Consider the following 22,064-nt stretch of genomic DNA (forward strand, 5'->3'; position numbering starts at 1 on the left):
AACACACACACACACATGGGCCGGACACATTTTCAGGTCCATATGCAGTGAAAGGATTCAATCATCAAACAACTTGGGAGTGTTGGGAACACTGATTGGACCGAGCGAGTACAGCCAACAACTGTGACCAAACACGTCCAACAATTATCAGCCATGACTCATAGATCCAACAGTGACTAATGTAGTCAATCACGGGCCAACACACACACACACACACACACACAGCTCACGCTCGAGCTACACAAAATAAAGAAAATCACAAAATGCTCATATATGTTCACGGCGTAGTGTGAATCTGAGGGAAGCTGCAGACTGAAGTGACTTTTCTGCAGGTTCATTAACACAAACGAGTCTTCACACTGTAACGTGATATTTAAATAAAAATATTGATCATAACCACTTTAATATCAGTGTTTTAGGATTGTTTCTTATGACAACTGAAATTCAAATAACGTATAAAACATACAATTCAATTAAAAAGCAGAAATCTGTAACACCAAAACAAGCATTTGATTTCAGCATCTACAGCAGCATTACTTCATCATTTTAGTGACATTATTATTACATCTACAGAGGTATGTTGTTGTTTACTTACCCCAGCACAATGAGCTCTCCATACTTCACTGGCACTTTGGTGGAGGCGGTGGTGGAGATGTTTTCCTGCTCCGGGGAGTACATTGGGCACGGCTGATTGAGGCCTGGTGGAGGAGGAGGTGGTGGTGGTGGTGGTGGAGGTGGAGGAGGAGGAGGAGGAGGGGGGGAGGCGAGATGGGTGAGATCCAGCAGGGCGGCGAGGTAGACAGGAAGGGGAAGGAGGGGAAGGGAAAAGGGAGGGGGGGGAGGTGCCAATCGAATGGAGCACGAGGGGGGAAAGGAGGAGAAGGAAGGGGAAGGGTCAGCTGAGCCTCAGCTCCACCCTCTCATGCTTCATGCGTCCGTCCTTCGCAGCGTCACTTGTGATGCCTACAGAGGGGAAAAAGGAATAACGCGAATATTAATGCTTGTTTGTTTGTTTTTAGAAGTTGGAAGCCTGGAAGCAGCATTATTCAAAATTCAAATTCAGTTTGTAGACAGGTATTCAAATGTGTACCTGTTGTATCACCTGCCCTGTTGCCGTGGCAACAGAAATCACACTAGATTTTCTGCCTCCTGAAAATCTTCTGTTGAATACTGGATGTGATTTGACATACGTCTGTGTTTAAACAGCACAGGTTTAGACCCATTATGTGTATGTATGTCTTAAAAGTTAAAAAATGCAGAGTTGTCCCACAAAGAAGCTGAACATAGCTCAACTTTTTTAACACAATGCAACATGCAAGATGAAATGACAACTGTAATAATCCCCCCTCACGGTATTTTAAGTTGTTATGCTGAGTTTTGGGGTCTGAAAGGTCTCAAAACTTGTAGATATGTGAGTGTCATGCTTTTTTTTGTATGTCGCCACTTTGCATCTGTGCGGTAACTATGTTGGAGAGGCCATGGTGCAACTAAAAAAACAAATACAACATGCATCATCGATCGGATTTCGCAATCTGTAACTCAAAAGCATTGATCCCGATCTCCTGATCGCATATTTTACCAAATATTGACCGGCAGGACCTCAAGGACGTCATGAATCTCTTTCACACTGCACCACAAGAGAAACGAAGGAAAACTATCCTTTCAAGCCTGACGTAGAGTCATTTCACCCGCAATATTTAGCAGCACGTTAAATTGCTCAGTAGGTATAAATGCAAAATACATGCCTGCAGACTTCAATCTCGCATTTTATTGCAAAGTTTCAGAAAAAAAAGGCCTTCATCAGAACACCAGGGACATGACTAAGGTCGGCAGTACATGTGACTTCTTGCTGAGTGAGGTGCGTAAACGCTGACTTCAGAGAATGACTCAAACGCACACACACACACACACACACACACACACTTCTTTCTAAATACACAGGAAATCACAGCGAGAAGCGGAGAAAGAAAAGAAAGAAAGAAAGAAAGAAAGAAAGAAAGAAAGAAAGAAAGAAAGAAAGTCTGAGAAAAAGGACGGACATCCTGTTACAACAAGCGAAGAAAGTCCTTGTGCGCCCCTCGACGTGAAGGCACCCCGTCTCTCCCACCCACTCGACCTAAAAAACACGACGTAAATATGAAGTAATCTTTCAAAGCGAGAGCAGAACAGAAACGATAACATCATCACCTCACTTCCTCACATGAAGCGGAACATTTTTCTCCTACAAGTCCCAGAGTGCCTTTCTGCTAGGGGAAGGCAAAACCACACATGAATAAAGCATAGGTAGTTAAGTGTTTGGATGGTAAGTGGGTTGTGTGGGGGTCTTTGTTCCTGGACACTCTCACTGAGCAGGAAGGCTGATGCAGTCCCCTCAGACTGTGTGGGAGAAGTTCACGGCGAGGCCTTCCAAGTAAATATTTCAGACATAATGTCAGACGGAAGCGTTATTCAGTATGGACCACGGTAATGTTTGCATGAAGCTTAAACCCTGTATGAGCTGATGTAGTCCATCATCGATATCGTCAGAAAATCAGCTGCTTTCGCTGATGCCAAATGTCCCGATGTGAACATGACCTAACGCGTACCGAGATGTTTGTGCTCGGGGAGCATTTCGAAAGTTTACCAGATGTCTCCTGAGTGTCTAGCAACAAGTTGGAAAAACTCCCCCCTAACAAACTGAAATCATTTTATCACCCATGACAGATGTAGCTTAGCATGGAGACACAGCCTGGCTCCGTCCGCTGCTTATAAAAAAAAATCTGCAACAACAACAAGATCATGAAATAGTTTAGTCTGAGTTACATGTTGTTTTCGTGTCATTCGTGTGTTAATAGATGTCGTTCCAACAGTTTTCTGTGATCTAACAGTATGCACGCTGCGATTCTCAGTACAACGTGTCCGGTGCCGATCTGTCTGACCGGTCTGTCAATCACACCTACAGCCTACATGCTCAAGTGGCGTCTCGTAAAGGAGGGCACCTCTTAGCAAGCGACTGTAGGTGTACACACAATCACTCACACACAAGTTCCCACACAGAAACAGGAAGGAACAGGGTGTTTACATTTCTTGTAGGTTGGCCAGTTTTGATGCACTGTGGTTGATTGTTGGAGTTTCCAGATTGGGTTTTGTGTTGCTACAAAGTCTGATTTATATCTGAGAGATAAAAAAAAACGATTGGCACGGCTTATTCAGGTTCATCTGATCTGTTTCGAGGCGCCCTACCTGCCTCACACTTGAAACAATAACACCTCGAGTTATCGCATCACATCCCGATATCTCGCCCCGAAAGTGTTAGCTTTGTGTTAACAATAAATCTGTATTCGACTTCAATTAAAGCTATGTAACTATAAAAAGCTTCATCACGCAGTGTGAGGACGGAGGTGAGACAGAGGTGGAAAAGACGGCGACGGTGAGGTGAGGTCGGGGTGGAGGGGAGGTTTTTTTTTTATTCTGGATGGATGCAGGAGAAAGAGGGAGGGAAGAAAAGGGAGGTGGAGAAGGGTGTGATCGAACTGCAAAACCGGATGTGAGCCTGAGCTCCCACCTGCTCCGCTGACAGAAGGGGTTAATCCCACACACAGCATCGTCAGCGCATACTAAAAACGTTAAGCTCTTAACGGCGTGCATGTAAAATCATCTGTGGACACACACACACGTTCACATGTGCACACAGTGAGCAGTCAGGGGAGCTGTTAAGCAGACTTGCCAAGAATTGATTTTCACCTATGGATCCAGACAGTGAGGACCAAAAAGAGAAATGAGTCTCTAAGATGCAGCGTGTCCAGTTATTGAACACGTGTGCTGAATTATCTTCCTGTCTCGATTTTACGCTTATCAAAAAAAAAAACAGCAGCTGCCTCTCCAGAGCGCACGTGTGTCCGTCATTCTTCGAACACATATGGTCATCCTCTCCTTCTTGCTTTTCTCGGTATAGCTCAAGGACGTCGACTCACCCGGCCCAGTCTCGCTGGAAATAATGTTCGGAAATGCTCAACTTCAGAACTGAACATCAGAGACCAGAGAGGCATTTCCACTAACCTACTGATAGCTGTTTTTATGTTTAAAGCTCCGCTGATCGACGTTTTATATGAAGAATGATGACAGGTGGGGAAATATTTTGAGTGGCCGCTTTAGTTTCTTGAATTCAACCTTTGTTTTCTCTCCTTAACTCGCTTGTTACGAGCTGTGGAAGAACTCGGGCCGACTGTTTAAATAAAAGAGGCCTTTATTGAGAAAAAACAGCACTGATCATTAAAAAGGTTTTAGGAATTCGCTCGAGATTGGCATGCCGTGTACACATGTGCTATATGTATGGGCGTGTATATCATTTCTTTTTAACTGTGTGTGTGTGTGTGTGTGTGTGTGTCTGACTAAGCGCTCAGCCTCTGCAACTCGGCATGACACAGAGCTCGGTGTGGCCGCGAGCCAACTGCTGCTTAGCTACCGAGACACACAGTCCTACAACAATAGATCTAGAGCTCGGCGAGGCTGACTTTGCTGGCCGGGGTCAGGGATTGTAACAGCGTGCTGCTGACAGCAGGAACAGCAACTTCACACTTACAAAAGCCCTCATAAAACTTAACTGCAAGGAGGCACGGACGACACCTGCCATTCCCCGCCTGGCTGCCAACACATGACAAACAAATGTACGTGCACACGGGGAGATTCAAACACACACACATGCTGTCAGTGTTCATGTTAAGAACAGGAAAGCAGGGTGGCGGTTGCACTTCTCTTTTTGAATGCCTCGCCAGCTGAGCCGCAGTGCAACATGTCAAACCTCTTTAGCATGTGTACAGTGCCAAAGGGCAACGCATAAGCATGCACAGGGAAACAGAGCCCGCATCAATCGAACACGGCACGCCCGATGTGTACAGAGCTCTCTGCAGGATCCGAGTCCTGCGCGATGCTTTTACATTGGTGGGTAATGTTTGAAAAGGCCAAACGGTATTGTAAATCAAAGTGTGACACACTTTCAGGATCACAAAGGCGCAGCTCTGTGGGAACAAACAAATTAACCAGAGGCGGTGTTTTCTCGGATGGCGGGACAAGAACCCGAAAAATGGGTCAGAAGATGCTTTAACACGGTCGTGGACAAAGAGGAACAAGGTAAACTACCAGCACTAAAGGCCTTAAGTCATCAGCTCATGTGACATTCCTGAAACCTACATAACAATACAGCTAATACTATATATAACACATGTTTTTGTACCTGCAGGGCAGTGTACAAAAGTATAGCACAAAAAGAAGTATGTGTTACAGCAATAACTACTGTTGATTCATTGAGAAATGACTTTCTAAATCAATTTATGTCAGGAAATGGTGGAGAAGATGCTCCCCTGGCATGAGATGGTGTGACCAGTTTACTGCCACGTATGTCTAAGAAAAGCAGGGTGGCAATATTCGGCAGTTTTGCCTAAAAAATGACAAAGTAATAATTCACCAATATATAGTTGCTGATTGTTTCAGCCTTATTAATTAACCTTGAAACCAACAAACCATGTAGGCAATGAGCTTCTGATATGAACTGTATTGTCAAAAAATCCCCAGCTTTACTGGGAACACTGTAAAATAGGACAACGGGCGATTAAAAACAAAGCAGAATCAAAAACAGGCCCCGGGGGCAGGGGACGGCCAACAAAGGCTTGATTAGATAGAAAAAGAAAAGCAGGACCTCCTGCACAGTAACATCTTCATTACTGGAAGTGGTAATGATATCCTCCCGGTGAAGTGGGTCATCAGATCAATAAATAATAACAGATGCCTGGCATACACTCAGAGAGGATGACATGGCTTTCTGAACACGTGGATCTATTTAATATGAAGCACACCTGCTGCTATGTGGAAAAAAATAAAATAACCTGAGCTTGTGTTTCAATAAAACGCTGATAATCATTTAAAATTAAAATAGTCACACTTTGATTTGATTCCATTTAATGTTCCTACCTCTGGAATTTCCTCACAGTTCTCACCCCGAGTGGCATCCTCACGTGTCAGCAAATTGGGCAGCCGGGTTTCTGAAATGAGTTTTGAAACCTGCTGATTATGTATTTACTCTTTCTGTTTCACCCAAAGAGAGCTACCGATATTCTGCCCACCGAGCTAAAACTGGTATCAATACGACGTAGGCTGAAAGCGGAACACAGTTTAGTGTGTCTGCGAAGGAGGAAAAAAAAAAAAAAAAGAGAGAGAGAGAGCTCATCATCTCACTTGTGGCTTCTGTGATCTTTGTAAAAGCCCTTTAATCAAGAAGGTCATCAGATACCTAAAATCATCCCGGTATTACTGTCTCTCACCACATCCTCGGGCGCTCTGAAGCTTTTCACACCTTTCATGTCGGAGTGGATCGCGAGGCGAGGCGAGGCGAGAGGCTTTGAGCTCTCCAGCTGTTCCACGCCGAGAAGCAGAAACACACGTTTTCTTCAAAAGAGCAGAAAGTCTCTCTCCCTCCTCCTCCTCCTCCCCCTCCTCTTTAGTCTTTTCATCTTTGCATCGCTTGTGACAAGATGCTAGATGAGACAAGACATTAACATCTCGGTGTTCTGTGTACACAAAACAAATACATTTATGTTGCACCACCGTAGTCATTTTCCCTGTGCCGTGCCCACAGCTCACTTTACAGAGAGGTGCTCAGTTTTTTTTTAACATTAACAGTCCCCAGACAGATAAAGTTACACAAAGTGCCAAAGTCTGCAATCGAAGAGACAGAGTACTTTCAAAAGGACACTGAGTAATGTCTGCTGTCAATTATGACTGGGCAGAGCGGGACTTAAAACGGATTACCGACATTCAACTGGCACAGCAGGATGCCACCTGTGAGATGATCCAAAACAGGTTTTCAGACTGTAAGTGTGTGTGTGTGAGACACAGAGACAAAGATAATGCATGGGGAGGAAGGTGCGAGGTGCATGCTGGGAAGTTAGTTACTGTAGTTTGGCTGGCTCGCCAACACGCTCTGTGACGCAGTTTAAGGAGGCAATTAACTACTTAAACAGTTAGTGCCTCATCACTGCAATTTGTGTCCAGATTCAGAGTCACGCTGTCAAATCTGAACACGCAGACGTTACAGTTTACGACGTCCATCGCATAGAAACGTCTGTAAACCATAGATAGTCCCAAAACCCTTCACCGAGCCGACAACAGGCGCCGCACATTATCCTGTCTTAGACTTTCACACCTCCTTACAATCATTATTGTTCATTACCTCAATGCTTTTCAGTGCATTCCTTCTCCCTGACTTCTTTGTCCTTACATCCATGGGTCAAAGACAGGAAGCGCTAACGGCTAACTCCCGGTGGTGACGTGTGATGAAAGACGTTATTCACCTCGGGAAGGCTCGGGTGCACGTCTGCACTGAAAGCACAACATCTGCTCTAATAAAAGTGTGTTTGAGCAAGACTGAAGTGAAAATACACCCGCGTAAAGGTGAATCAATTAGCCAGACCTTCACTGATTCATAACGAAAATATATAAATATGTATAATAAAAGCAAAATGTACAGGAAGAGTCCACGGTTCAGTAAAAGATAATAAAAGCAAAATGTACAGGAAGAGTCCACGGTTCAGTAAAAGACAGCAGTGTTTCCATTACATTGATATAGAAGTTCAGTCAAATCTGCTTGCAGCACACTGATTGGCTCAGCCCCTCCTTGCCCCGGCTCCCACTCTCTCAAACTCACAAACACATTGACAATGGATCCGTCTGTGAACAGCCTCTCTGAACCGAAACATGACGATCACGTGTGAGGAGGAAGGATTGTTGTTGGCTTGGTCCACACTGAGAAGATGGCTGAAGAGAATCAGACCAGAGATTACGAACGGTGTCGTGAACACCTCTGCGCAAATCTGTCCAGAGCTGATGCGTTCAAGTTACGTCTGAAGAGCCAGCTATACATTAACGCGAGAATCCGGCTGAGTTGTTGGGGTTAGAATGATGCATATAGTTGCTAGCCAACGTTAATCCTTTAACTCTGAAGCTGAATTAAATATTTGAGGTGGAGAACCTTACATACGGTATTACATAATAATTAAAGAAAACACGGGTGTGTCCCCTCTTCAATTATTGCTTTATTCTCATCTCACTCGTCACTTTAATCTTGAATTAATCTCACTCTTACAGTACATACTCTCAGGGTCTGTTGCCAGAGCAGAATGTCTTGTCTTTTCATGTCTGCAGATGTGTACAATCCTCAATGTGTCCTCACAGAACCGACTAAAGACAAGAAAGCGGTTGGGTAGACGTGAAGTTCAGAGCAAACGAGACGAGTACGAGTGGTGAGCACGCTCGGTTGACCTACCTCAAAAGCTTTCTTTGTCGAATTCCCACCACAAGAGGAACTCCGACCCACTTAACCCGCGTCCTGTTTGGAAAGCAGTTGAAGTCTTCCAGCTGAGTGGAAGAGTAAAGGTACATCCACGTGCATAAACTCGTGGCCTCCAGTACGAGCCGCCAAGGGAAAGAGACAATCGCTGCCACAGTAAAACCCCAGTGGAACGGCAGTAAAAAGCTCCCATGGGAGGAATGACTACAAACTTAAATGTCATTTTTGTCAACGCAATGAAAGCTTTTTAACAGATGAAAAACATCTATGAAACACGGCCCCTTCCTTTGATAACATACCAACTTATGACGGTATGTGACTTAACATGAATAAATATAAGTTCTTTTAATGAGCAAATGAAAAACTTCTTAGATGTGGCGCCAGCAAGAGTCGATTAGGGGAACAACTCCACCTTTTGAGACCTTTAATCAGTGAGGGGCGAGGGTACAACCCTCTCTGAGCTGCTTATTCTAACGTCATTAAAAAGGCTCCTGAACTACTACAAAGAAACCTCACGAACTTAACTTAAAGAGTCGAGTTAAACGTCTACAATTAGCCCAAAGTTTATCCAATCATCGCGCCGGGCTATAACGTTCAGCTGGATGACAACAAGCGAGAACCTCCATGCGAGAGGTGGACAAAGCCAACGCCAGTGCCTCAAATCAGAAACCTCCACCTCCTGTGATGAACACCAGCTGCTTGGTGGGGAGAGTCAACTAGGCAGCAAGTTCCTCCGCCAGTCAGCCAGCTCGCAGACAAAGACCACACAATCCTCAGCTCAGAATGATGAAATGATATCCCTCTGCCAGATTCTGTCTTTTTTTTTCATTTGGAAAGGAGTAACCCAGCTAAATGCGCCAACTTCCAATAAGTGGATGAGACTAATCGCTACCTCTTCAACTCTTGAGTACGGCTGACGTGATGTTTGTTTAAGTGAGAACTCATATTTTTTGGGGGTAAATTCGATCATGTGAAAGGGTTCAGAAAATGTTTGTTTGCCCGTCAGCAGGTGGTTGCCTGGTGGGACAGACAAAATGTGAGGTTAGTTTGTGCAGTTGGCAGGATGCAAAGGAGAAAAAAAACGACAGAATAAAAAACAGCCTTATGTATCGCCACATCACTCTTCTGTTTATGGACTCGAAGGAAGGGAAAGAGCTGCGAGATGAAAGGCTTCCTACAGTTTCTTGGAATGTCTTTTATTGTTTTTCCAAATGGTGACTAAACCCGGAGCATTATGCAGCACATCATGCAGGAGGTTTTACAGTTGTCGGAAAAGGGAGGACTGTGTCCGACCATAAACCTCATCCTCGTAAGTGGTGCTTGTCTAAAAAACAGTTTAGCCTCTATAACAAGTCAAAGCATGTGTTAACCCTGCAAATGATAGTAAATTTAAGTATTTTGGAGATTTCCGTTCGAGCGTGGGATGCTCTGTGTGCGTGCACGAGTGGGGATTTAATTTGTAATGCAAGTGAAATGCATTTGTGTGGGTGGGAGCTCGTTTTCAGATGCTCCAGTCTGGTCTCTTCCCCAGTGTGTAGAGTTGCACGGTCGGGTCAGTGGAGAGGTATTGGTTTGCACACTGTGAAGATTAGACGCCCGGTGACTCGGAAACTGATCTGCGGGGTGGGGTGGAACGAGGAGGGGAGGACGCCGGCAAAAAAACCTGACGCCAGATTCTCTTTTCTCTTCCATCCTCCACTCCGCCTCTTATCTTTGGTCGAAGTTCGTCCCGATCGATGAACATGAACAGATGGCGACGGCATCGGGAACAAAGATGAGAGAGGACAGGAAGTCATCTCTGGTATTTTTGCAGATATTTAAGTGTGTAAGCATGTGAGCTTAGCTCAGACTTGCTGCATTGACTAATATTTTGATTATTACATTTGGCGATCGAGACTGCGGCATCACTACGTTACTCTTAACACGGGAACCACATGAAGCAGATTCATGACTTTTATCTCCTTCGTCCCATAAAACAGAAGCTACCACTGGCATCAGTATTACTTGCTTGTCCTTCATCTTCTACTTCATCAATCCCTCTTTTTTCACTTCACCTCGTCAATCACGTCACAATTTTTGGGCTTTCTGAAGAAACCCTGTACACTCAGCTGCTTGCTGATGTGACGATATAGTCAGAGATGGTTAAGAAAAGTGCACTTCAGTGTCATTTCTTGTATCTGTGTCACTACTCCTGTTCCCCTTTAGGAAACTAGCACTAGTCGATTGACTTCAATGGATCAAGTGAACGTGAGTACGGATTATGACCCATTGGACCCAGTTTTCACACACTAAATATCTTCCTGAGACGTGTTTCTGTCTCAGCAGCAACACAAATATCTCCTCTCTCTCTGTCGGTGCTGAATCATTCATGGCTTCATACCGTTCAATCTGCTTTCATCAATCCACGCGATGCAACAGCTTCCAAACGGGGTTAAAAGGCCGGGGGAGGGAGACAGCGGACCACTTAAGAGACAGGAAGTGAGTAGCACTTCATATCACTGGCACAGATTGCTATACGTTATCTGTCGCTGCCACAGAGTTTTATCGCGTAGACAGTCATCAGAATGATGAGATCAGTTTTATGGTTGATTGAAGACAGTCATCTCCATGCCTCTGCTCACAAAGAACCTGAATCGATGATAGGACGTGGAGCAGGAAACCACACCATTAAAAAGAGAGGGTGATTAATGATGATCATCCTCGTGATGATTGGGAACTACATTTTTTCAGAGAACTGCTGGTTTCCTGCCAAATTAGCTACATGACAACACTCACACACACTTTTCTCCAAATTGCTGGCGTTAATTTTCGAGTCTGCTCACACTCTTTTTCAGTGGTGTGAATTGGATTTCAGAAACAAGGGGGCTCCGACATGTTTTCCACTTCCAGAACGTAAAAGATTTTCACGCGTTTGATTGGGCGACTGTAGCGCTCCATCTATCTGTGGCTGCGGACGGGTTCTTCCAGACTCCAGTGGGACATGATCACACTCATTCACACAAAAAATAAACCCACAGTGCGTGCTGGCACGCATAGACCGTTTCCAGCCAGAGGGACGATGAAAACCCACAGTAGACCTTCTGACAGGAAAAATCAATGCTGATGCAACATTACAGAAAATTAATGTAGTGTGAATTATAACTCTTGAAAGCTCAGCCGGGTGTACACAGACAGATAAGACAAACCAGAGTGTGATTTCCGCAGCCTATGCAATCATGTACGCGTGATTTAAAGATACCTTCGTTCTGATATTTTATTGATTACCCCCGAAGCTCAACACACGCTACACCAAGAGCACAGGAACATTTCTGTCTAGCCGCAGACGTGCCCGACGCTTCCCTGCTCCAAAATGATTTACAGAGTCAGCGTGTCGATGCACATATGAAGTCCCAATTCCCTGCCCACTCACAGACAGGCCTGCACTTCTCGTGTTCACTCGTCCCTGGAGGTTTTCACCAGTGTGTCTGTGTGTGTGTGTGTGTGTGGTCCAATATTTACACCAAGATGGATGGGAAAGCACTATATGCCAGAATCACATGACACACTGCTGCTTCAGAAGAAGAAAGAGAAATAATGGACACACACACACACACACACACACACACACAGCAGATGGACATGTTAGAGGACGCTGGAGACAAAAGGTGGTAGTTCACATTTAACCTCCTCAAAACACTCAAGCCAGAGAGCACACACACACTTTGTCGGACAAAAAAATCCCCCAAATATTCAATTTTCTGTCACAGACAAGTAATAAAACCAGAAAGTATTCACGTTTAAGAAGCTGGAAGCAGGAAATTGTGAATAATCAGTCGATTAATCGACAGTCAGAAAATTATCCAGCAACTATTTTGACAATCGTCTGATTGTTTCAGTCATCTTTTAAGCAATAAGAGCAAAATCTCTCTGGTTCCTGCTTCTTTCATGTGAGGATTTGTTGCTTTTCTTCATTTAAATGACAGTAAACGGAATACAGTGAAGATATTACCTCCAAAAATCTGATGGAAAATCTCCTTAGATGCATGTTGGATTCATCGATTATCAAAATAGTTGTTGATTCATTTTCTGTCAATCAACTAATCAGCTCTAAAACAGAAAAACATGTTAGTAAGTCATCACATTTACCCCCCGCTGAACTTTATGGCCGAGGATGATTTGATTGCCACCGTGTCTTCACTGAGTCAGACTCTGTTTTGTTCGTCTGGATCATGAGAGCTGAGCGGCTCTGCAGTTCACTCGAGATGAAAGAGTTTGCCAAACGCCATAACTGTAAATGTGAATAAACAAACTGCGTGATGAACAACCTGCTAACTCGGGGTGGCGCACACATGCTTTCTAACATGGCAAATAAAAAATTCATTAGCTTCAGCCCCATCTGTCTTTTTTCCTTATAACCCTTTTCTACGGAAACGTATTACAAGACATCCACACTCTGTGGTGTCTGGGCTCTCTGGAGTAACCATTAGCCCACACTGGAGAGCTTATAAACTGGTACACAGAGCAGACCACTTCCCCATATGATGTTACCAACACAGTGAGTCTGCACAGACACTGCAGTGGGTGATATGAAGCGACGCCGAGCTGTGCTCTCGTAGCTGTGACTACGACGGAAAAAAGTAGTAGTCGGTAACAAGGCAGATTAGAATAATCCACTTGGGCTCGAAGCCAACCCACTTGACCTGAGGAAGCGTTGCCACAACAATACTCACACTCATCGGCTATAAACAGCAAGGCATGAAATATGTGGAGCGGGTCAGGAAAAGGACTTGAACATTAGAAACAAGGTGAGGAATGTAAACCCGAGCTGCGTCGTTGAAAGCAGACGTGAACACGGCGTAAAGATGGCATCAAACGCAATCGGGGACCTCATACTTAACAAAGGCAACACATTAGGATGAACGCTGAAAAATGTCCTGTAAACATTCCCTAAGCTGCAGGAAAGGCCAACACATATCACACCTCTCTGAACAATTTCAAGCGTGAACATCAGACGTCACCCGAAGCAGCAATCCACTTTAAGAAAAATACACACTTTTAACTTCAGAAGTGTGCACACAGGACGGGCTCTTTCCCAGTGCACGACAGCTCCATTCACACCTCCGCCATTCACTCACTAAAACAGCAGACTGGAGTCGGACCCTTCGGCGCCAAACTCCTGCTGAGAATGAAATTAACTCATCAAAACAAACTACTGGGTTGCTCTGGAGGCCTCGAAAGAGACTGGCATCTCCAAAGAATCCAGGATGCAGGATCACTCCCACGAGAAAAAACACTGTCCTCAGTTTGAGTTGCATGGCTGGACTCGCGTCCAGGGTCCGCCTGTTTTGGAGGCTCGGTGGACTAAAATACATGTGAGGTCCTCATTTCCCCTGCATTTCCCCTGCGAAAAAAAAAAAAAAAGGTAAATCTGACTCACAAGAAATGTGTCATGTCATCCCAAAGTTTCCTTCTTTCCGATGTTCCCCATGCTGTCTAATAAAATCATTTTAGGAAGAGTATTTAAAAAACTGGCGGTTCCTGTTTTATTTGTTTTTTTTTCCTGTGAATAACCTTCGAAATATGCATGTGAATCAGACATCCCGAAATCTAATTAAGGCTGCCTTAAATTAAAAAGAATTAGAATAAGCCAGTAAAAACTCATTTTGTGTGAGGAGTGGAAGAAATGCATCTCAAAGAAGGGCCTCATGAGATTTCATGTTACATGTTATATAATTTACAGCAAAGACTACTTAAAGCTAAGACTAGGCCTACTGTTCATTACCTATTTATCATTAGATTGTGTTAAATATATATATATATCTCGTTTGGTCTGTTACGTGTCAGAAAATTATGAAAAATTATTAAAACTCAACTAAACAAAATTCATTTTCTTCAACGTACAAGCATGTTAAAGGTCCGGTGCGTGTAAGATTTAGTGACACCTAGCAGTGAAGTTGCAGATTGCAACCAAATGAATACTCCCCGCGCCTCATCCTCTTCTTTAAAGCATGTAGGAAAAAACTTCAGTGTTTGGATTGTCTGCTCAGGGCTACTGTACAAAAAGGGTGGCTCCGTAGAAGCATGTAGGTATAAAGGGCTCATTTTAAGACAACAAAAACATAATGATTCTTATTTTTTGGTGATTATATACACATGAAAACATACTAATCAATATTATAATCATTTCAGGCCAATAGATCCTCCTAGATCTTACACACCAGACCTTTAAGGCATGGCCAACTGGAGGCCTACAGTTTTTTTGGGTTGTTTTATTGGTTAAATCTGGTTTTAAAAAGAGTCAAACTAACAGGACTGTGCCACAAAAAACACGTGAATAAACATGTGGATATTATTGAACGGGGAGCTGCCAAACAAGGTGAGTAACTGTTTCTTTCATTGGAATTTTGTACGCTCACGTGTATATATAACTGGAAACGGCTCAAAGTTACTGTGACTGTTTGTTTCTGTGATGTTTTGTCCATATTTTTTATTTTTTTTCAGTTTCCAAGGGGCCGGTCTTGCTGCCTGTGCTTTGTCAGAGCAGCATACTGGTTTTTCCTGTAAGCGGCACTGGGAGGAGGCTAACTGATGACAGACAGAAGGTAGGGGGGAAGAAATAGAAGGGCCGGCGTTCGGATTACAGCCTCATCAATGATTCAAGGGGGAAGAACACGGACCGGCGTACGTATGCACACGGGGCGACAAACAGCCCCGTTGGTGGACGTGCAACAAGACACAAGTCCGCTACACGTGTACGGTGTACATGCAAAAACTGTGACATGTGTGCAGTCATGCACACAAGGACAGACTGTACACAGGCCTGATCATGTAAATGCACACACACACACACACACCAACTGCTTCCAGAGCGGAGTGGCATCTCCTGATTGTACACAGCACACAAAGTGACCTTCCTGGAAGCATGGTGCAGCAGAAGAGTGTGTGTAAAGGATCAGTGTGTGTGTGTGTGTGTGTGTGAGCTCATGATTCATTTATCTAGATTCAGCGCAGAGGAGGAGAAAATTACAGATCATACTTAAATTGCTGTAATTCACTTGAATACATATTTATGAAATTTGCAAACCGCTTTGTAGCGCTGCATAATTTAAAGAACCAACAAAGGCGCTCAATGACACATCGTCTACTGCAAGGTGCCATCGAGGTTCAACATATGTCATCCTGTAGTGTAGATTGTGGAGGGACGGGTTACAAACAATCATGGGAGTAAGCTAAACTAAAAGACATTATTCCAGTAACATCGGGGGGGGGGGTGTTTCCAACAGTTGCGTGCTCGAGGCTGATTCATGTTTCCGTTCCCCATCCGTTCCTGTTTGCGTCCTTGCGCCGTTGACTATGGTTGTCTATGTATGTCTAATTGCGCTGCACCTGGTCATAGTTTGTAATGATTAGCCTCTTGTCTCAGACGAATGAGACAAGCTGGTGCTCGGTGCTGCTGCGAGCGTTCAGGCTTCAGTTGGGGGCGAGTTTGAGTTCTGGCACTTCAGACTTCTGGCTCTATCTCCTGGACTTTTTTAAAATAAAACAGACGTAAGGTTTCTGGAAATAAGTGGAACTTAAAGTTTATCTTCGGTCTAAACAACAGTTACATAATGGATCACATTTAAGAATGAGAACAATTCCACTTGTGTTTCACATCTCAGCAACCGTCTGCTGTGGCTGCGTTGATCACAAGGACCCTCCAGACGTTGATTACCTAATGGATTTTCAGCAACTACTGCCCGGTCATTCCTTGCACTCACAGAAACGAGCGGCGCCTCGACTAAGCTGAACTCTCGACCGTTTTTTGTGTGTATGCGAGGATGCACACAGGAGCTCGTTTGAGACAGGAAGGTTGGAAAGCGAAGCAGGAAACGGCAATCATGCGCGATGAGAGGGGGGAGTCGTTAATTACAAGTCTGCGTGTACGAGAATGTGTGTCTGCAAGTGTGCGTGTGAAAAAGAGAAGGTGCCGAATTATATCAGCCGTTTCAGCTGCAGTCGCATGTATGTACTATACAGCAAGGAAACCGCAGAGATGGTATCACACTCACACACACACACACACAAAACGTTCTTTCTTTCAAGTTTTTACGTAACCTCAAGAGAACTTTCAGTTCCTGCTTGTAAAAAACGAAGGATTCTGGTCACACAGAGGGAAATGACGGTCTTCTTTGGAACAGGGTAAGATTTCCGTCTGGGCAGAGGTGTTTAACACGCCCAAAACTGACAAATCAAGAACAAATTGCCTTTTTCATGTGGCCAAAAAGCATTCAAAGTGGGAAATAAACACCTCCTGACAGCCTTTCCTGTTTTGGTGTTACAATACATCCTTTCAGTATCTTTACATCACAATGTCTGTGCAACTGTCACGCTGCAAAGGATGCAGGTAGATAGACAGAAGATGAAAACTGGTTCACCTCGCAAAGTTCATGCCATCGAGCACATCTGGGTTTTTTTTTATTAAAAGACTTAATCTAACATGCAAATAAAAACAAATAAGTAACAAGAAGGGACGCCGAGCAAAATGTTCAAGAACATCTGCTTCTGCCGTTAGTCACAGGAGGGTTGTAATTAACGATTATCTTCATGATCCGTTAAAGTATTAGGTGCGGTCTCGTGTCGTCCAATCGACAGTGTGTCGGTTTACGATGATTTAAAAACAAGAGAAAAGAAGCAATTCATCACAATGGAAATGGGAGCCGGGACCGGCCACTTAAAGTGGAAACAGACTCAAACTCTTTAACGTCCCCTCTAGCGTTTCCAGGCGGTATTATTGTTTGAGCCGCTGTAGCAAAACCTGGATCGCTTCCTGTTTTCCCTCAAAGCCGAGCTCCGTGAAGAAATGATCCACGGCACTTTTGGAAAGAAGAGAGACGGACGGACTCACCGAAGAGGTACATTCAAAGTGTCAAAAGTCTGTATCGAATGTTGGGAACAAGGATATGCTGTTGTAATGACAGTTTGAGTATTTCTTCCAACAAGGAACTACAGCAGGTACGTTGGGGGGAGAAAACAGAAGAAAAAGCACCAGTTTGTTCATCATTTCTCATAAACTGAGCCTCATGAGGCCAATAAACACGGAAATGGTGTCATATTATATAGCCATTACACTACACGGTCAACATTTACCTTGTAATGATGAGGTAAAGCAAAAACAGTTGTGTAAAAGGAACAAAAAGGCCCGACACTTGCAAGTAATTTGCAGAAAACAGAAGAAAAGGCACAAGTTTGTTCATCATTTCTCATAAATTGAGGCCCGACACTTGCAAGTAATTTGGAGCTGCAGAGGTTAAAAAAGCACATGTGCGGTGAAATTACGCAATTTGTTTCATCTCACAATGTTTACTGCACAAACAGAATAAAATATTGCAATGTTATTAGTTTTTTCCCCCCCTGACATGTCGCAGCCCTTCATGTGTCAGCACATCTCTGACGTTTTTTCCCCCCGTGCGGACTCGCACCAACATCTACAAATAAGGATTCTATTCATGACTTCAGCTGGCTTACCGTTAAAGTAATAAAGTCGCCAAATAGGACTGTGAACTCCTCGACAGCTTTTTTTTTTTTTTTATAAAGGTGCTGAACAGCCTCACTATGTGTCAGGTCCCCCTCCCCCCCTCCCTACTTTTCTGACTCAGGTATTGGCAGCAGGGGAGAGAGAGAGGCCTCGGTGTTACTTTCAGTGACGTCGAAGCAAAGTGGGAAAACAGACGAACACAAAGTGAATAAGTGTGAAAGATAAATAAAAGAGACAGCGAGAGAGATTCGTGTTTTTTTTCACAGAAGGCGCTCTCGTCCCTGCGCTCAAACATACCACCAAAATAGCTCCTTAAATAAATAATAAATGTAGAGCCAGATAAAGACAGATGTGTTATGAAGAGAGTAGGCGCTCGCAGGGAAGAGAGAGGACTACGCATTGTTGTACACTCTGCGTTCAGCAATAGTGCAGGTGTGCTTACTCCGCCCGTGTGCTTCCAGTCATCTTTCATCGTGCGCTCCTGACGCCTTTACTCTGAAGATTTAGGGCTGATTTTGTTTACATAATTCATATGATGATGCAGATGTGTGGTGACCTGTGGGTGAAATACGGTAACAGAAGGGAAACGGAGAGTTTGGCCAAGATCCGTGACGTCTGGTGCAGTGCGAGAAGAGGCGAGGAAGTGTCCGAGCTACCTGAAAACGTTAACAAATAGGACGCTCATCCCAAAGATTTGAGAGTCCACTTCGGGAACATGTGGAGACCAAAAGTTTCTGGTCATCTATCAGACTGACATCTGTGCAGTCAGTACACTGGCTGTTTGGGGTGAATAAATACAGATCTAAGGTCAATTCATCAGCAAAAAAAATAGATTTATCCTTGATCCCACCAAAATAGGAGCCAATAATGTAGCACGGATGCCTTGTTAGCAGACATATGACAAGAGGGAGAGTGTCTGTACAGAGCACACGCTCGAGCAACGCTATGGAAAAACGCTGGTGGTTTTAATGCCCCCCCCCTCCCTCCTCTTTCCTTCCCTACCTTGCAGAAACAAGGCTATAAAAACGTGCCCACTGTCTGACCCACTTTCCATGACAGACGTAATCTCCCTCCGCAAACTTCAGCCTATTTACCAGCCCAGCAGCAAGCAGCGAGTAAGCCGGACCGACAGAGAGAGAGAGAGAGAGAATGCCAAGCTCTTCACACACAGCGGGGGGAAAAGCTGCTACTCAGCTGCGCCTGCAGATTACACCCGAGGATCCCTGCTGAGCTCAGCGACCCTCCCTGATGACGAGCACGTGCACGCTGAAAGATGAACGCAAAACAAAAAAAAGTCTCCCATCGCCGTGAACGTGCTGTACACATCGTTAAGGTTTAATGGGGTGCAAATGCACACGGCCATTTGGGGGTGTTGTTGATTTGACTCTCAGACATACTCACTCAATGTGTACAGCTTTTATCTGCTTCCACACTGAAAGAAAAGCAGGTTTAAACTTTAACTGTTCGTTTTTGCTCACGGGTTCATGGCCTGAAATCGATCAGCACCCTAAAATAACATGAGAGATATATATTAGAGGGCATTAAAGGCTGGGGACGAGGGAGTAGGGGTCTTACATGATGATTTGGAAGGCTGTCAGACGCAGATTTAGAATTTTCCATCCCATAAATGCGACCATAATGATGCGATTGAGTCTAATCTTTAATAATCGAGTCGTTTAGACTCACAGGAAGAACTTTTATAATTCAGTTACAGAGTTTTAAAAAGAGCTTCATGGTTCAAAACTTTCTCAGCCTAAACAAGACGACACAAAAGCTTTAAATCAAATTTAAAAAAATAACGGATCAGTTGAGTTACTTTCCTGCTCCTGGACAGCAGTGATACAGCATCCGAGCCCAGGCCGAGACAGGGAGGCCTCTCTGTGTCCCCACAGACCGGGTTACTAAGGATACAGGCAGCACTGAGCCTCCATTAAGACATCAGAGCTCTCTCTCTGCACTCCCGTCTGACACCATCGGCTCCGGTTTCCCCACTGAAACTGAGACTCACACACACACACACACACACCAGGCAGGCAACACACCCCGATACAAATGTGCAAACACAAGAGCGTATATGCAACACACACTCCCCTGTTACGCAGCAAACACTGTATCCCGAGCACTTCGCGCTGGAAGTTATCACCTTTTATAGGAACTGTGAGAATGCAGACTTGAAATAGTCTGCACTAAAATATAATAAAAGCTTCTTCGGTCCTTCCTTGTGACGGGGTAACACTGCTTCGAGCAGGTGTCGGCGTTGCAACTTGACCCTTTGTTTAGTGCAATACACCAGATCCAGCTCGCTGTTATAGACCTGATACGGATCCAAAAACACTCCGAGCGTAGCCTGAAACACTTCACGTTATGTTTGCAGGAGAAGTTGACGAATCTCAAACAGATGGAGCCGTGACAGAGCGCGTAGCGCGCACACGCTTTCTGCTGTATGTCTGCTGCACCGCGCGACCTTTTAACACTTAATAATTATGATTTCATACACCCACACTTTTGTTTATGAATTTTTCACCGGTGTTTGACTTTCACACCTTATTCTCGACCGGCTGCTTTGCTTATGGAGCAGTTGCAGGCTTTTAAAACATAAATACAAGTATGTCAGTCAGTCGTACCTCAGAAAATACAAAATCCAAGTACCACAGACATTAAAATACAATAATGTTCAGCTACAGACAGTGAACACAGGTTTATTTATTTACTGTTGATGACTTAAGAACCAGAAAAGAGAAAAGAGGAAACTTCTCTTTAATATTTCCCTTTAAAATCCATGATTACCGTGTTTTTTAACCTTTCATTTCACCTCTGCAGTCACATTTCAGCTCATAACGAATCATGCACGCATGTGTCTGTTCTGTGCTGGAAATGTAAAACCAATTATCTCAATTTTGTAATATTCTGACAGTGTAATCTGCGTTTTGTCCACATACCTCGAGAGGTGAGGCTACATGCACCACAGTTTGACAACCAAAGTTTCAGTTTGCGTCTGCAGATCGGGCCTCGTTTGGTTTTGGATCATGGGTAAAGTTACTGGACTTGGAAAAAAAAAACTTCCTGATTAATCACCACGCTGACAAGCAGACAATGGGATTAAGGCCTTTGGGGCATCCTGGTCTGGGGAGCAGATGTGAGTTAATGCACGTCTGTCTCTACGTGCTGTGACATTTCCAACACGGGGAAGGGAAGCCAGCGAGATCCCTTATCGGACAGCAACCCAACTTATCACATCACTGCTTACCAGTAAGAGAGAGGGAGGAAGGAGGGAGGGAGAATGAGATGGGAGATAAGAGAAAGAGAGGAGGGGGAAGTCATTAACTGGCAATCAAGCTTCAGTAATGGCAAGAGTCCGTGCATTTGCTTAATTCCTTATCAGGCAATGTTCCCTTTCAACCCGGACTCCCTCCCCGTCGACTCTGTGACAGGTCAGCATGTAGAAGCCTGGAAGTGATGTAAACTAATACCTCTATCACACACACACACACACACACACACACACACACACACACACAGTCACTACCAACCACAGGCTTTACCTTCTTCTGATTTCCACTGAGATACAGACAAAACAGGTGCATGTGTGTGTGTGTGTGTGTGTGTGTGTGTGTGTGTGTAGACAACTTGACAAAGATCAGGACTTTGCAGCTGCAGCACTCACAGTAATAGCTCTGTCATGACTTTACCTGTTAAAGTGCATTGACTTGGGACTTTAAAAATGAGGTAATGCAGCCGTGATAAATAAGCTCGGTGCTGCACAAAGCACGGGTGACGGTTTAATGAACCAACAAAGCAGCACGGTGGCCCTGCAAACGTGTACTCACTGTGATAGAAATGATGAAGTCCTTGTATTGTCTTCGGTGTGGAGCTGCTAGCGTTCTCCTCCACCACCAGCACCACCTCCTCCTCCACCTCCTCCTCCTCCACCAGCTGCTGCCTGGCTTTCCCCAACCTTAAGCTATCTCCACCGGCATCACACAAAAAAAACAAAAACAAAAAAACAGGATTTGCTCTTAATTTCTCCTCCTCTGTGCGGCTTTAACAGCAAATAAATAATAATAATAAAAAATTAAAAAAAAATCCCTATATGAGCCGATAATGGTTGGCGTTTATTGAATCTCCTGCCTCCTGCAGCGGTGACTTCCAGACGCTCACCGTGACACAGAAATAAATCTCCGCGGTGACAGACAGCCTCTCCGCGGTGCGCTGTCCTTTGTTGTGAGCATCTCAACGTAAACACAGAGC

General features: G+C 44.4%; 1 protein-coding gene across 15 annotated transcripts in view; it reads right to left on the bottom strand.

Annotated features, from left to right (window-relative positions):
- Nucleotides 1-22,064, bottom strand: part of LOC104930015 (E3 ubiquitin-protein ligase pellino homolog 1) — a 41,440-nt gene extending 19,376 nt beyond the window's left edge. For 3 of the 15 annotated variants that reach the window (XM_019263835.2, XM_027278337.1, XM_027278326.1), the window contains exons 1-2: nt 21,644-22,055; nt 596-963 (exon numbers count right to left, since the gene is read on the bottom strand). In XM_019263835.2, the coding sequence (XP_019119380.1) occupies nt 596-678 (83 nt within the window). In that variant the 5' untranslated portion in view covers nt 679-963; nt 21,644-22,055. Of the gene's footprint in view, nt 1-595; nt 964-21,643 lie in introns of all 15 variants that reach the window. The other 12 variants (XM_027278333.1, XM_027278329.1, XM_027278331.1 and 9 more) reach the window with 8 other exon arrangements.

Source organism: Larimichthys crocea, chromosome III (assembly GCF_000972845.2).
Source record: "Larimichthys crocea isolate SSNF chromosome III, L_crocea_2.0, whole genome shotgun sequence".
Lineage (NCBI taxonomy): Eukaryota > Metazoa > Chordata > Actinopteri > Sciaenidae > Larimichthys > Larimichthys crocea.